This window comes from Rhopalosiphum maidis, chromosome 4 (genome assembly GCF_003676215.2).
Source record: "Rhopalosiphum maidis isolate BTI-1 chromosome 4, ASM367621v3, whole genome shotgun sequence".
NCBI lineage: Eukaryota > Metazoa > Arthropoda > Insecta > Hemiptera > Aphididae > Rhopalosiphum > Rhopalosiphum maidis.
The window spans coordinates 1,675,040-1,690,121 of record NC_040880.1 but is presented as its reverse complement, the minus strand read 5'-3'; the positions used below and the strand labels follow the sequence as shown (position 1 = coordinate 1,690,121).

General features: G+C 26.6%; 2 protein-coding genes across 2 annotated transcripts in view; both read right to left on the bottom strand.

The window, feature by feature from the left end:
• Positions 1-5,471, bottom strand: part of LOC113550325 (neurobeachin-like protein 2) — a 108,351-nt gene extending 102,880 nt beyond the window's left edge. Inside the window, exons 1-10 of the mRNA XM_026952072.1 lie at positions 5,357-5,471; positions 4,425-4,628; positions 4,191-4,340; positions 3,897-4,104; positions 3,737-3,825; positions 1,364-1,513; positions 1,025-1,237; positions 736-954; positions 333-442; positions 34-217 (exon numbers count right to left, since the gene is read on the bottom strand). Of these exons, the coding sequence (XP_026807873.1) occupies positions 34-217; positions 333-442; positions 736-954; positions 1,025-1,237; positions 1,364-1,513; positions 3,737-3,825; positions 3,897-4,104; positions 4,191-4,340; positions 4,425-4,628; positions 5,357-5,410 (1,581 nt within the window). The 5' untranslated portion in view covers positions 5,411-5,471. The remainder of the gene's footprint in view (positions 1-33; positions 218-332; positions 443-735; positions 955-1,024; positions 1,238-1,363; positions 1,514-3,736; positions 3,826-3,896; positions 4,105-4,190; positions 4,341-4,424; positions 4,629-5,356) is intronic.
• A 4,474-nt stretch (positions 5,472-9,945) lies between these two features.
• LOC113549085 (valacyclovir hydrolase-like) lies at positions 9,946-13,303 on the bottom strand. Its single transcript, XM_026950242.1, has 5 exons — positions 13,077-13,303; positions 11,256-11,349; positions 10,978-11,141; positions 10,489-10,898; positions 9,946-10,140 (listed from the first exon to the last, which is right to left on the bottom strand). Exons 1-5 carry the CDS (start codon positions 13,107-13,109, stop codon positions 10,047-10,049), a joined length of 795 nt encoding a protein of 264 aa, XP_026806043.1. The 5' UTR covers positions 13,110-13,303; the 3' UTR covers positions 9,946-10,046.
• Between the last annotated feature and the right edge of the window lie 1,779 nt (positions 13,304-15,082).

Genomic DNA, 15,082 nt, shown 5'->3' with positions numbered 1-15,082 from the left:
TTAATCAAAATCGAAATTTTAAAAAAAACTTACAGGTTCATCTTTGTCTCTCATTAATAAAAAAATCTTTTTCAGTTCAGATGTTGAAATGGAATGTGAAGCCAAATTTTCAATAAGTTTCAAAAGCTGATGGACAGTTTTTTGAGCTAACTGATTACAGTTTTCCAAACATGTACATACTGAATCAATAACTTTACAAATGGAAGATTGACATTTACTAAGTATAAAATAAAAAATAATAATAAATTAATTACCTGTTTTAGTAAAATTTAACTTATTATAGATATTATTAATTTACTTAAGAGAATATTTTGTAAAACAATATATTTTACCTTTGTAAATTTGTTGTACACAAATTAAATATAATACTTGCTAACCAAACTTGATCTATTTCATCAAGAGTAGGTAACCATTCAACCAATGGTACTATCATCTGTGCATTCTATTACAAGTTAAAAAAAAAAAAAATTTTAAATTATAAGTAATAACATATATTTATATAATAGTGCAGCAGTTCTTATATTTATGTAAAATACGGACTCCTAGTAAAAGACTTAGAAATCGCAGACCCCTTGACTGACTCTTTTCAATACCTTTTTTTTTTTTTACAAATATCGCATATCATTTGCCCAGGTCAGAACCACTCATTGAGCCCTGATATCAGTATCACAGACCACCGAGGAGCCACAGACCACAGTTTAAGAAAAGCTGTAATAGTTAATTAAAAAATGTTACCTCTAAATTTTGATCTAATGTTTTGTCTGTATTTTCTGTAGCAATGGAAATTATAGCTTTTAATAATGGTTGACTTTTATTTGCTTGTTTTCCTACAAATTCAAATATTTTTTCATAGCCATTTATACTTAACATCTGCATTTTTGCTTCATTTGACATACGAAGAATTAAAGAAACTGTTTCAACACATTTTACTACATCATCTATTTCTATATCAACCTTAAATATTAATAATTCAAAATAAATATTTAATAAAAATAATATTAGTACCTAATAATAAATTAATTACTTCAAATTTATTAAGTATATCCAAGATTATTTCCAATAATTTACACTCAACAACATATCCTCTAATTTTTTCAGCATTAGATCCAGATAATTCTATTGACTGTCCAATAGCTTTAATCACAGTTAAAACCAGAGGCTCATTTATTTCAAATGCTATACATTCTTTTAAAGTATCTCTTAAACACTCTATTTGTGTAGACACATCCAATTGACACTAAATTATATATTAGATTAATAAGAATTTAGTAGACACATATTTATAAATAAACTATAATACACACTATGTACAATTCTGAACATAGCATATTACATGTATAACTTTATTAAATACTAAGCTTACTTGATGTGGAGGAAATTGAATCATTACTTGTGTGACAGTTACAAAACATCGCAAAGCTGTAGTTTTCACCACTAACGGAATGTTTTTATCTGATATTACTTTCATAATTAGAGTACATGTTGGGGGACTTACTCCTCGAAGTGCATTATGCTAAAATATAAGATTAATAAATGTATTATGGTATAAGTAAAAATTAAATAATAATAAAAAAAAAAAATCTATTTTAATATGTAAGCTAAAAAGTACAATACTACAAGTGCAGTTGTCAATTTTTATAGTAAATTAAAAATAACTAAAAAATAAACATGCAGAATAACATAAATAATTTTTAGTTTTTTTTATGAAAATAAAACATTTAAGATAAAATATGAAGGTTTTTAACTAGTCTTTACTCTTCTAGGTACTAAAAATTTAATATAAAGAATGGACATTAATTATTGTAAGCCAATTTACTATATAGATTTCAATAAAAATTATTTAAGGAACCTAATTAAAAAATTTTTGTATATAATAATCAATTAATCAATTAAAATGTTTCAAGAATTTAACAAAAGATTAGCTGTTGTTAGTACTCAATACTTGCATACATTATTTTATAAGCATATATATTAAGATTAATTATTATTTATTATATCTAAATCAGCAGTCCCTAACCCATGGACCACAAGCAGCGTTAACTGAGCTGAGGACCATATGATATTAACATAAATAACGTATTTACTTAAAATAATATTATTATATACCTAATATATATGTATTATATACATATTGTTATGATATGTGCTCATATCATATAAATGTAACAATTTCAGAAAGAATTAAATATAATAAATTAGTAATGGTCGAGTTGCCGCACGCGGATAACGGTAAATCTAAATAAAATCTTTTTTCAGTGATCAAGGGGACGATTTTTATTATGAGGACACACAGAAAAGCCATACGTGTCTGTGACAATAAACCACAGGGTGTATGACTTTTCTCGTATGCTGACAAAGATAAGGGATGGCCCAATGAGGGTCTCTGCAATCAAGGTTAAAGCCAGATCTTTGGAAACGCGGAGCCCTTTGTTGGGGCCGTCTACTTCTGGCTGGCTTCACCAAGTCATTTCCCTTGCCAATGCATGTGCACCTGTGTTTTCACCAAAATCTCCAGAGTCCGTTTCCGTTGTGCGATAATTAAACCCGTTCTTATTATACTTAAATAAGTTAGTGTTGTTTCTTTATTTGTATACACGTCCAGTGATTTAATTTTACCTGTATCACCTCATTACGTCATCATAGCACATATATTTATACAATATACACATATTCAGATGTTCCAATAAACCAGGTAAGGTGCATGTTGATAATATATGTAATAACATAAGGTATTGATATTGATAAATGATTAAATCACATACATATAGCACATATTTAAAATAAACCAATCTCACATCTTTATTATATATTAACTTTTTACGTTATTGCAATACCCATAAAGATGTGCTATTAGTCATTTGTAGGCCTCAAAGATTTTTTTTTAAATTGGTGGTCCGCACAATTAACAAGGTTGGAAACCGCTGATCTAAATCATTAAAATTGGATACCAGAGAAATGTTAGAAAACAAATTGAAAATTTAAAGATATTATACTGTTCAAGCATTATTAATAATTAAATTATGAAAAATAAATTAAATAATTATAATTTATATTTAATTTAGATTATGTATGGTTATTCTAGTAGATAAAATATAGAATATTTCCTATTCCAACCAAAATTTACTTGATAGTTAATATTATTTTCTATTATTGATAAAAATCAATGAACATACATGAGAAATGTTAGTTAAAATTCAAGCAAAGCAAATATAAAGCAATGTTAAATTTAACTTTTTTTAATACAAAAAACAATTTTTTTTTTTTTAATAACTGTTACAACTGTTCAACTATGCAAGTGTTTAATTAAATGTTCATATTAAACTTAATTCAATTCAAAGAAGAATTTCATCAAAATATATCATAGATTTAAACAGAAAAACTTTGGAATCTTAATTTAAAATGTAACAGCAAATCTTGGCATGAAATTTATTTCCATTATTTAGCTAAAATTATAAGCAGTGTTATTAAATTATGCATTAAATTTTCATTGCCATTTGTTTCTCAATGCATTTAAATCACCAAAGCCCACTCACCAATGCATTACAATTAATGACAGAATATTGACCACTTTCTATGTTCTGAGGAGGAAGTAACTAATACCAATAAACAGTAAACAATAAATATAAAAGAATAGGTCTACAAAGTACAAATAAACATTCACGTAGATTATGTTTTATAACCCCATAAGCTTAATATACATAATACCCAGTTTTTTTATATTAATCTAAATAGTTACTTGAGACCCGCAAACTATTGCTCCAAATACATCTAAAAGTTCTGCAGCTAATAATGGATGTTTAACAGCTAAATTTGTTTCAAAACAATCTGAAATTAAATTAATATAATCATTAACCACATGAACATAAATACATAGGTTACATATAAATTAAACATACCAAAAATAAAAGGAACAACTTCTACATGTAGCATAGAAGGAGAGTATTGAAGTTTAGACATATCTAAATCTTTCATTTGAGAGGAATCGAAACAACGCCATATTTGGTATGGATCATACAGACATTCCAGAAAATGGCAGAGTGAATGACAAAACGATAATAATGAAGACTTTGTAGATTCATCATATTGTTGATCAGTAGAAGTAAGCTATAAATATAAAAAGTATTGAAGTATTATAGTTATTTAACATTATAAAAAAATGCACTAGTCAATATATGGCAAAATTAATTTACTTTGTGAATAAAGTGTGTAGCAACAGATGTGCTTTCTTTAATATAATCACATGACGTCAATAATGGGATGTTATAAAAATTTCTGCTAATCACAATTAAACAACGAATTAAATACTCCGCCTCAATAATGTTTTGGTCGGATAATTCATTCTGAAAGACAAAAAAAAAGTTAAAATCTTTCAAAAACATATATGCAATATATTATATTAGGTCATATAATAATTTATAAATTACTTTTTCAGTATTATCTTTAGCAATATACAAAAATTTTGCAATTGCTGGTAGTAATTCATCAGGTAGTCTAGATAAAGAAGGACCCGCTTCAGGATCAATAGTAGTTGGTAAACAAATGTCTGTATTAACCCATTTTAAATTTAATTTTGGTTCCCATATTGCAACAAATCCGCTTATAAACTGTCTAAAAGAAGCTTCTTCATTCTTAAAAATATAAAAGTATATATTAGTAAATTAGAAGTATAGAGTAATTAACACTAATCATGTTGGAGCAAAATATTTTTTACTTTATTCACATATTGAGATAGTTACAATAATAAGAAAATGTAACCCTTTAGAATTTGCTATAAAATTACTAACTATACATAATAAGAATTAAGAAACAAGATTGATCCATTGATCAACCAAATTTCATCATACTATAATCTCAAAATAATACATTATAATAATCTGACATATTTTTTTCAATGTAGAATAAAAATATAAAGCCATTGGAAATGGAAAAAAATTCATCTTTGATCATTTTATTCGGCTAAAATACATACTTATATAGAACTAACATACATGGACTTTAGAAAATATCTGATTCATAATAAATTATAATTAATGCCTAACTTTATAATGAAATAACAAATCAAAACTGTACTCAATAACAACATTCTATTTTACAAAATTTAAAAAAGATATTATATTTTAGAACTTTACTGTGAACAGCTGTTGGACAATCACTAATAAAAAGTATATACTTCAATTTAGGTCATGTTTTTTTACTGGAATACTAAGATTTGTCAATTATAGCCAAGATTGTGATTGAGTAAATAGTAAAAGTTATCTTAATTGTAGAAATAAGCTTGTATAGTATTGTTACAAACAAATAATAATTGTACACCGAAATTCTAATTGTGTTATACTAATATAAAGTATACATATACCTTGGTAGTGTATTGTACCCAATACGTGTATATTGCATCTTTCTTATAGTCCATATTTGTTAATAATTATTTCTTTTCGATTTAACACTCATTTTGAAATGTACGAGTATTTCTCTTATTTGTTTACTTTTAATGTTTTGATTTTTCCTAGATATTAGATATCACTTATGCTGTTATCAATAAAATAGTTTTATCATCAACTTATCATACAGCATTTAGTATCACTATTCACTGCTCAAACTATGTTGATGACAATTATTGTGGGATATAAGGTGTTTGGTTTTTGCCATATGGCTTATTGGTTACAAATTAATGAAAGCTATATCAAGCCGTACATAATATATAATTATTAATTAAAAACATTAAAATTATTTAATATATTTCACATGTTTGATTTAATTAACATTGAAATTTTGTTGTATTTTATTATAAATATAAAAATTTTCAATTCAAGCTTAAATTATTTCTATGGTATTTGTAAGTTAATGTTTATTTTTAATAGTTTCTTCGGGAATTAAATTAAATTTTAAAATCTTAAACACATTTAAAGACAATTATACAAACACAATAAATTGTATTCTTTTTATTATTTCAATATATTTTATTATTAGAATTAATTTCAATATATTAAGATCACTAAAGAGAATAAAGTAATTACAATATAGTTTCCTACCTAATTGTATTATTATAAAACCAGTATTCTGAAAATTCATTATTATTTTACTTATTATTTTTTAGCTTTGTCTTTTTGAATATCCAATTATAAGAAAAATATATCAATATTGTTAATAAGCTATTATAATTTTTTCATTGTTTTTAAATTAAAAAATAATGTGATACAATTTTTTTTTAAATGAGTGTCATAATTTTCTTATTGTTAAATAGATTATGTATTTGAGTATTTGTAAATTTTAAGGAATCAATACTCAAACGGGCAGTTGCTAAATTATTAAACTTAATATACCTAGAAAAATAATCCCTAATAATAATGATTTTACATCAAATATATATATATATATATATATATATATGGGTTTGGGTTATGGGTATAATATTTATCATAATTACTTAGATATTAGTTATAATACTCTTAAAACAATATTTACATAATATTAATTTAGCAGTTTATTAATATAAAATATAGATGCAATTTTTATATTTTTCAAAACATCGTTGCCTCATAACTTAACAATTTTGTCATGAACTAATTATTCTCAGTACCTACTCAGACTCAGTAAGTACATAAACTTTAATAACTTGAAAATTATTCTTTAGAATTTCGATTTATAATATAACTGCTTATGTAAAAATCAAATATACCTACCAATTACCATCTACTTAACAATTTACAGTAAACAAGGTGAACCACCCTCGGAAAACTTAACTTTATATTGTCAAACTGTTAATAGCATAAAAATTGAATTTAAATAAATTATTTATTAAAGGAAAACCTTTAGTAGGTAACCCACCTATTGTTTGCCTGATGAATCACTCTGTATACAATTACTTGGGTTATTAGTTGTAATTACTTTAAAACTGTACCACTTCAATAGGTCTCTCTGGCTATTGTTATTGGTTTCGTAGTTTCGTACAAAAATGATAACACTACACTCATTGAAATTTTAAAGTTATTATTTGTTATTATATTTGTACGTGAAGTTTTTAGTCCCCAGCATCTAATCTTTTGTTTGAACAGTTCCATTTTCATGGTTTGATTTAAAATATCTCGGCAAGTCTTATAGAGTGTAAATATTATTTTATACTTAAGTAACTTAAGTAAAACACTTTGTTCGTATTGTAAACAACCATATTAGTAGCGAACTTGAAAAAACATAGCTTTCATTTTTCTTAAACGAAAGTTAGTAGTTACTAAAAGCTAATAAGATTCAAATAGTATACTGTCGATCATAAATTTTAATATTTAATATTATAATATAATATATTTTATATTTTATTATAATCTAGCAACGAGTAGTTAGAAATACGTATTTAAATTATACAAAATTGTTCTTAAAATCTTACTCTCTTTCGCCATAATATACAATTAATAATTAATCGTATCCTAACAAAATAATCAATATTATTTATTATACACGATTATAAATTTATGTGGTTTTGGTTGTCCGTTTTGTTTGACTTGGTTTATCGTGTAAAACTTGGACGTTTTCGAACTTTCTATAGTTGGGTGTGACGTATATAAATAATGCTGTATTGCTGTATTTCTAGCAGAAACAGTACGAAGAAGATAAACATTTCCACGAATTGAAAATAGGTCATGGAATATATTATGAAAATAGCTGCTATTAATTTAATCTTCAGTCAAAACAAAAAAAAAAAACTATTTATTTTTCAGGGCAGGATACAGAAGATAATGTTTATTTAACTCCGTGAATTAAAACGCTATGAACATTTAAAATGTATATAAGTTAGTTTGAACAGTATATTCCGTTTTATATTAAAACTTTTTTTTATGATTTTCTTTGATATTTTTGTAAGCAATAATATAATAAAAAATAAATATACATAGAAAGTGTGAAAAAGATTTGGGTTCTATTATACATATTATAAACAATAAGCATAATAATAATATATATTATTATTTATATTAATATATTACCGTATACCTATCTACACTTCTATAAGCGAATGTTGTATATTTCTATTTTATGACATTATACAACCCACGAATTAAAAAATATCTCCTGAATATACAAACAGTTACATATTATTTATATGTAATTCAATAAATATAGATGAAATTGATTATTAAATTATAATAAAAAACATACCAAACAGGATGTGAATGGTATTTAAGAAAAAGTGTGATGTGTTTTTAAAATTTTTAATAATATTTAAATATATTCAATAGCATACCTATTTCAAAAAACTAAATACAAAAATTATATCGTATGATCGATAATAATTTATCGACCATCTTAGTAAAAATATTATATTTATATTTGTTTAATGATAAGACAGATTCAACTTTAATTACTAGTTTCTTCTGTGATACCTAATACTGACCGCTCATAATATGATTGGTATTCCAGAATTGTCGCCGGAATATTGTTATTAAATGATAAACGATTTATCACAAAGTTAAAATAGATTATTATTATTCAAAAGAACTTGTTGAAAACTTTTGTGGTATTTTTATGTAAATCTAACTTGTAATTGTATAAAACATTTCCATGGTAATAAATCCATAAACTTGATTTTGTGTGAGGATTTATTTCAATAATCGTTGTCTCACACCAAGATTTTAGCTGTGAATAAACTTCGGGGGAGAGATTTGCTTATGATTGTTGGTTTTGTACTAAGCCACATAATATTCTGTTGGTTCATAATATTTTAATTTAAAAGTATTCAACAGCAATTAGCACTTTTTATATAAAATATAGTTTAATTTCTACATCAATAACACGGATAATAACACGTTTTAATGTAAAACGAAAGTAATACGTTACGAATTAAATTATGAATACACTACGTTTTGGAAAAATATGAGAAGGAAGACTTAGTGGTGTATTTAAAAACTTATTTGGGAGGGGAATATCATAATAGTGAAATAATTGTTTTCATTATAATATTAAAAATAAACAAATTATTATATTATTGAATATATTGCCATTTTTAAAATTTGAGGTCTTCAAATATATATTTTTTTAAGAGTGACGGGGAGGTTTTCCTGGTAAGACCTATGATTCAAAACAGGAAATAGCATGTTTTTGAACAAAGTAGAAATAGAACTTTTAGGAATAAAAGTGATATGTATTTTATTCGATGAGTTTCCCAGAATGGAAACTTGGCTCTCACATCACATATAACTTCATTTGGTAATGTTATTTTAATGTACATTTTTATAGAATTTTCACATTTTTAACGAATTTTGGTTTTTTTACTGTATGTATTTATCTAAATCAATATTATGTTTTAAGTTTTTGATAGGTGCGAACTGCGAGGGATGTAATGATGTATGTTTTATAATTTATTCAATGTTTTTTTTTAACAAAATTCTTCATTTGGTCATCTATTACAGAGTTAAACAATAAACTTATTTGATAAAAATAAATTTAAAAATAATAAAAAATTATGTTATGAATATTGAGAAAGTAAAAGTGTAAAAAGGGCAAGAGGCATCCTATAATAACCGCATTAATGGAGTAATGAAGATTGAAGATATTTCGTTTTGATTTTATGTTTAATAGTTATTAATTTTACATACGAAACAAATATATATTTTTTGTTTTTATATTTAAATATTCAAGGATGAAACACTTAGGTAATACATTTATTTTAGTAATGTTAAATTCAAATATATTTTAATACATTAGCAACTATGTTGAAACCGCTGATCACTGTGAATACTAATATACATTATCTGCTTAAATATTTACTTAACATTTTGATGACACACGAAAAATTTTCAAATTCCTTTTGTGGTACTTCAAAAATATTAATTATAGTGACCTCTGATCTATTTAATGCTATATTAATTTTATGGATTACAAATTAAAATAAAACTATTATTTTATTTCAGATAATAATAAAATATAATTTATTAATAAGATTTAAATTGTACTGAAAATAAAAAAAAAAATTAAATATTATTATGTAACCAATTATTGATACACATTTTTTAAGTAATCAGTAATAACGGAATTACATCTTATTATAAATATATTATATACTATTTGATTGTAAGAAAGTTATTAACCAACGAATTGAATTTTTCTGGAAATGTCATGTGTATGCCATGCTCGCCATCTGGAAATATTTCAAGTCTATAATACAAAAAGACAAATCTATGATTAGTAAATACTTAATACGGTAGTTATTTTTAAACAATAAACATACATTAAAATCATAGTTTATAAACAATTTTGAATAATTAGCGATAAGTGTTATAGGTATAGACTTGTTCGAAAAATTATTTAGAAAATGTATAAAAACAATTTTCAACAAATTTCGATAAAGCTTTTGATAAACAGCGCAGAATCAGGCTTGATTTATATTTTATTTATATAAGTTATTAAATTTTAATATTAAATAAAATACATGTAATTCACAAGTCTATACCCGTATAATATTTCAATAAATAAAGAAATAAAGAAAGAACAAATCACACTCACGTAGAGTTCTTAATATTTTTGTGTAGAAAAACGGCATGATCGATCGGCACTATTTCGTCCCAAGTTCCGTGAAGAATGAGGGTGGGTGCTTTGATCTGTGCCAGCGCACCAATACACACATCACCGCCATCGTCGTGGAGAATCGCCTGGAACGCGTCTAACAACTCAGACCATTTATCCGATAAGTACTTTTCACCGTACATTTTGAAACGTGGTATTCGCCGTGAGTTAGGCCACTTATGAACGTCGCGTGAACTCTCTAGGGCCGCGAGTCCTTTGCCAGTGACGTACGCGCCGCAACTCCACACCACCAGTTTGTCCACTCGATCAGCGACTTTTGACGCTGCGATTATCGCAGTAGACCCACCGTTGCACCAGCCCAACATCGAATACTTGTCCACACCTAACGCCTGCAGCCAAAACGAAGAAAAAAAAATTATCATTAACACCTTCGTATGTTAACACGTATCTACCTATATATAATATTACCTCCATAAGCGCTATAGCATAATCCGCGTCACGGTTTAAAAATCCCGGTGAAAAGTCCCTAACAGGTGGTCGACTCAATCCGTAACCTGGAGGATCCCATAAATAAATCGTGTACTTGTTTGGGTCAAGATTTTTCGTTAGTAGTTGAAAGTCACTAATTTGACCTAGAGAAATGCATATATTTTAATATTACTGAAGTTTGGTTATTGAACTCCCAAAGTTAAAATCCTATACAAAACTAGTATGAATTTTTTATAGTTAAATAATAATAAACGTACCTAGTGCTCCTTGAAATATCAACAATTTCTGCGGTCCGTTTCCAATTTTAACGTAGTTTATGTCGACATCTTTGATTTTGATTTTTGTTGAATTCTATATATAACAATAATTTGTTTAAAATTTTAACTTTTGTTGTAATTTGTAAAATAATTACTCAATATAATAATAAACTAATATATATATATATATATTATGTTTATAATACCTAGTTTGTGTTAAGATATATTTTTTATTAATATCTATTTTTAATATTAGATTAATTCGGACTAAAAACTTCTATAGTTGAATCATTTTATCAAATAATAAATTTAAAAAATATATCTTCTAAAATTACAGTAGAATCTCGGTAATCCGGCAGTAGCGTGGTCTGATATCTATCGGATTACCGAGATTCTACTGTATTAGTCAAGGACAACCAGGACAAGGTTCCTTTTTTTTGTAACCGAAAACATTGATCAGCATTTTCGAAACGAACATAAAACATAAATTATATATTATAACTGTACATAAATATATACTGGTCGCGCAAAAAGCCAACAAATGTTTAATACTTTAGTATTAGTACCTATGTAAAGCTCTGTAAGTAATTTATATACACTTTTTATAGTAAAATGAATTAATTAACTTAGACTATTTTTATCAGTTTAAATGAAAACACAAGTTAAAAAAATTATTGTAAATTAGACGTGTGGGTAATAGTTCCTGAGAATCTACGGTTATTATGATATATCGTATATCAAATACCAAAAATATATTTTATTCAGATTTATAAAATATTATTTTTATATTGAAATGATTTTAAGAATGTATTTTTCCCTCGTAATTTTGATTTAAATAATATTTAAAAAAAACAGAGCCGTCGCGGGACGCCTGGCAGATGTGAAATATCAACGATTTTCTTTTTGTAAATAATGTTAAAAATCATTATTATTTATTATTATTATTTTATTATTATTTTTTAATTATTATTATTATTAATTTTTTGCCGAGCTTCGACGAACTGAGACGACGAGCCACGAGTGAGGTGTCGCCACGGCATGGCGACGCGTCGCTCCACGCAACAGTCGGTCTCACTACCGTACCGCGCCATTAAATGTTTCACATAAAAAATATTTAAAAAATGTCGGTAGGCCACTGGATGATCATATATGTATATAATGTTTTAAAAACTATGTAAATAAAATATTATTTTGATGTTATCATATAATTATTTTTTTACAGACTTCCTTATATACCTATATATGATGTTTTCGTTCCTCTTTTTTAGACAAAGAGGTTTTACAATTTAACCAATGCCGTTGCCTCTTGTATTTGTTTTTGGTAAATGAAAATGTTGTTTTAATATTTGTGAAAAATATGAATTATTTGAAAAGTTATAAGACATAATATTTCTATTGTAAACATATTTTTTATAGGTTATTTTGCATATACCTACTACATGATTTAAGGAATAAAAATATGTTCAGTTTACAAACAAGTCGTGGTAATGAAATGTTTGTGTAAGATTGCTTAATGAATATTGTACATATTTAATAAGTTTAATTTTAACCGTACAAAACGTTTTCGAAGGTGTCGTAAAAAATATGTGTAAACCTGTCATGAAAAGATGCAAGTTTGAACATTTAAAACACTTAAAACTCCGCGTCAAAATATCTCGCACCAATATTACTCGTGTCGAAATAACAGCGCCGAAATATCCATTCCCACACGCAGGGTAAAACACCAGATTATTCATAATGTACTTATAGGTTCAAATGTTGAAGGATTTAAGAGGAAATAAATGTATACTATACTACTATATATAATAGGTATATCATTACCAATTCTATTGAAACGGTGGTTTGTTGATCCATCGCGAACACCAATGAATAAGTTTTATAGAAAAAGAAAAATTATTTTTATGTTTAAAAACGCTTTAAACAAAAATAGTAATATTGTTATTTTTAAAGTTGTTGCACTTTTTCACTATCGATAACGAAGTCGGTTGTTGAGTGCCTGGATGCTGACTCAAGCCCCGGCCAACGTACGACAAGATCCAAGTGTAACTACCTAACTATTGCGTTCTGTATCTAGTTTTAATTCTGGTTTCTTGTTTAACGCGTAGTCTCGTGTACGTCACATGATGGTTTAACGTATAGAATAGGTTTCTCGGTATTCGATGCCCAAACCGTCAAACAAGTAGTAACGATACCTGCGATAAGCGCTTAATCAACAATCCTTTGGTGACCACGATTTAATAAGATCTCGCAGGGTTTTACGTTATAACTCTAAGGTTGCTTTACTCTCAAACAACTGACGACGAGTATCTACTGGTTGTTTTGAGAATGAGATCTCTTTAGCCTGGACAAAATCGTACTATTTCTCAACTGACCATGATAACGAGTACTGGAAGAGAAATAAAGTATTATAGTGTCTTGCTATTTTCTACTGAAGTGTTTCTTCGCCACAAAACTTAGGTGCGTACCTCAATATGAGAATAAAAACAAATAGTTATATTAATCAAAATAAAATAAATATATAATAGCACAACGAAATAATTAAAAGATATTAAAATAAACAGTTGTCAGCCGTAATACACCATCACGACTGTTTCATCGCTCCGTTCTTGTCGTCGCCGTCGACAATTTAGTTATTAATTTTTGTTGAATCGGCATTTGTTGACTCCCACTCCGAATATGAAATAATATTTTGTTATGTATACAACATTACAACAGTAGCATGTGAGGATTACGTTATAATTAATACGTCCGTTAATTTGGTCCAACCAGTTTGACGTAGTGACACAAAATCTTCTCCAATAGTTTACCAGTTCACATTGGAATTTTTAAATTAGCCGTTTATAAGTTGCGAACACAATAAAATTGTGTGGACCAAGTTCACGTAGCCCATCCATGTCTTTCTAAAATGTTGAAATTTATACCAAAAGATGCTTCGAGGTTTGCGAGAATTCGTGAGTCGACCCTTTACCCACAAAACCCATTTTTTGATCTTGATGGTGGCTCACCCATGTTGTCCAATAACTTAAATTTGAAAATTGGTATCAAACGATTATTAGTGAATTGCGACAGTTTGGCGAGTCCACTTTAAAAATTTGGAAGCCACCCATTTTTCACCAAGCCCATTTTAATGATTCGTTATAAGAATTGACATTAGGGACCTTCAATTATTTTGCAGATATTATGTTATTTTGAAAAATTAAAATCGTTTTTACACTTTTTTAGTTTTTTAGATTATTTGGTATTTAAAATGTTTAACAATATTTTTCAATTTATAACACTATGTAAAATTCCAAATAGTAATTATTTTTATTTTATTTACAGGTTATTTTTCTCTGTAGAACTGCTATGACAAAATAATTTGGTTAATCGTAGGTAGTCAGTGAATTGAGTAATATTTATTAAGTATATTTTTTATAAATACAAAAAACTGATCCTAAAAAACTAAGAGGATAAAAATGATTAAGATAAAGTAAAAATTATAAACTATTATTTTTTTAATAAAAAAACTTCAAGAAATTTAAACATAAAAACGTTAGGTAACCTAACTCAATAAATAATGTGAAAACAACTTAAAAATCGTAAAGCAACGTTTCTAACGTATTTTTTTTTATGGTTTTTTGGTAGTGATTTACTACTGGCTGTTGCTTTAGCGTTTAATTATATAATAATACGTTGGCTTGCAGCCAATGTGCAGGAAATGTTCAATAGCTAGTACACCTATATGCGTTGTATAATACGAATTCGTTGATTCGTACATCTCTCTTCAGGGACGGATAGGCCTATTGGGAAATCGGGATTTTCTCGGTGGGCACCTGTCCGTACCAAAT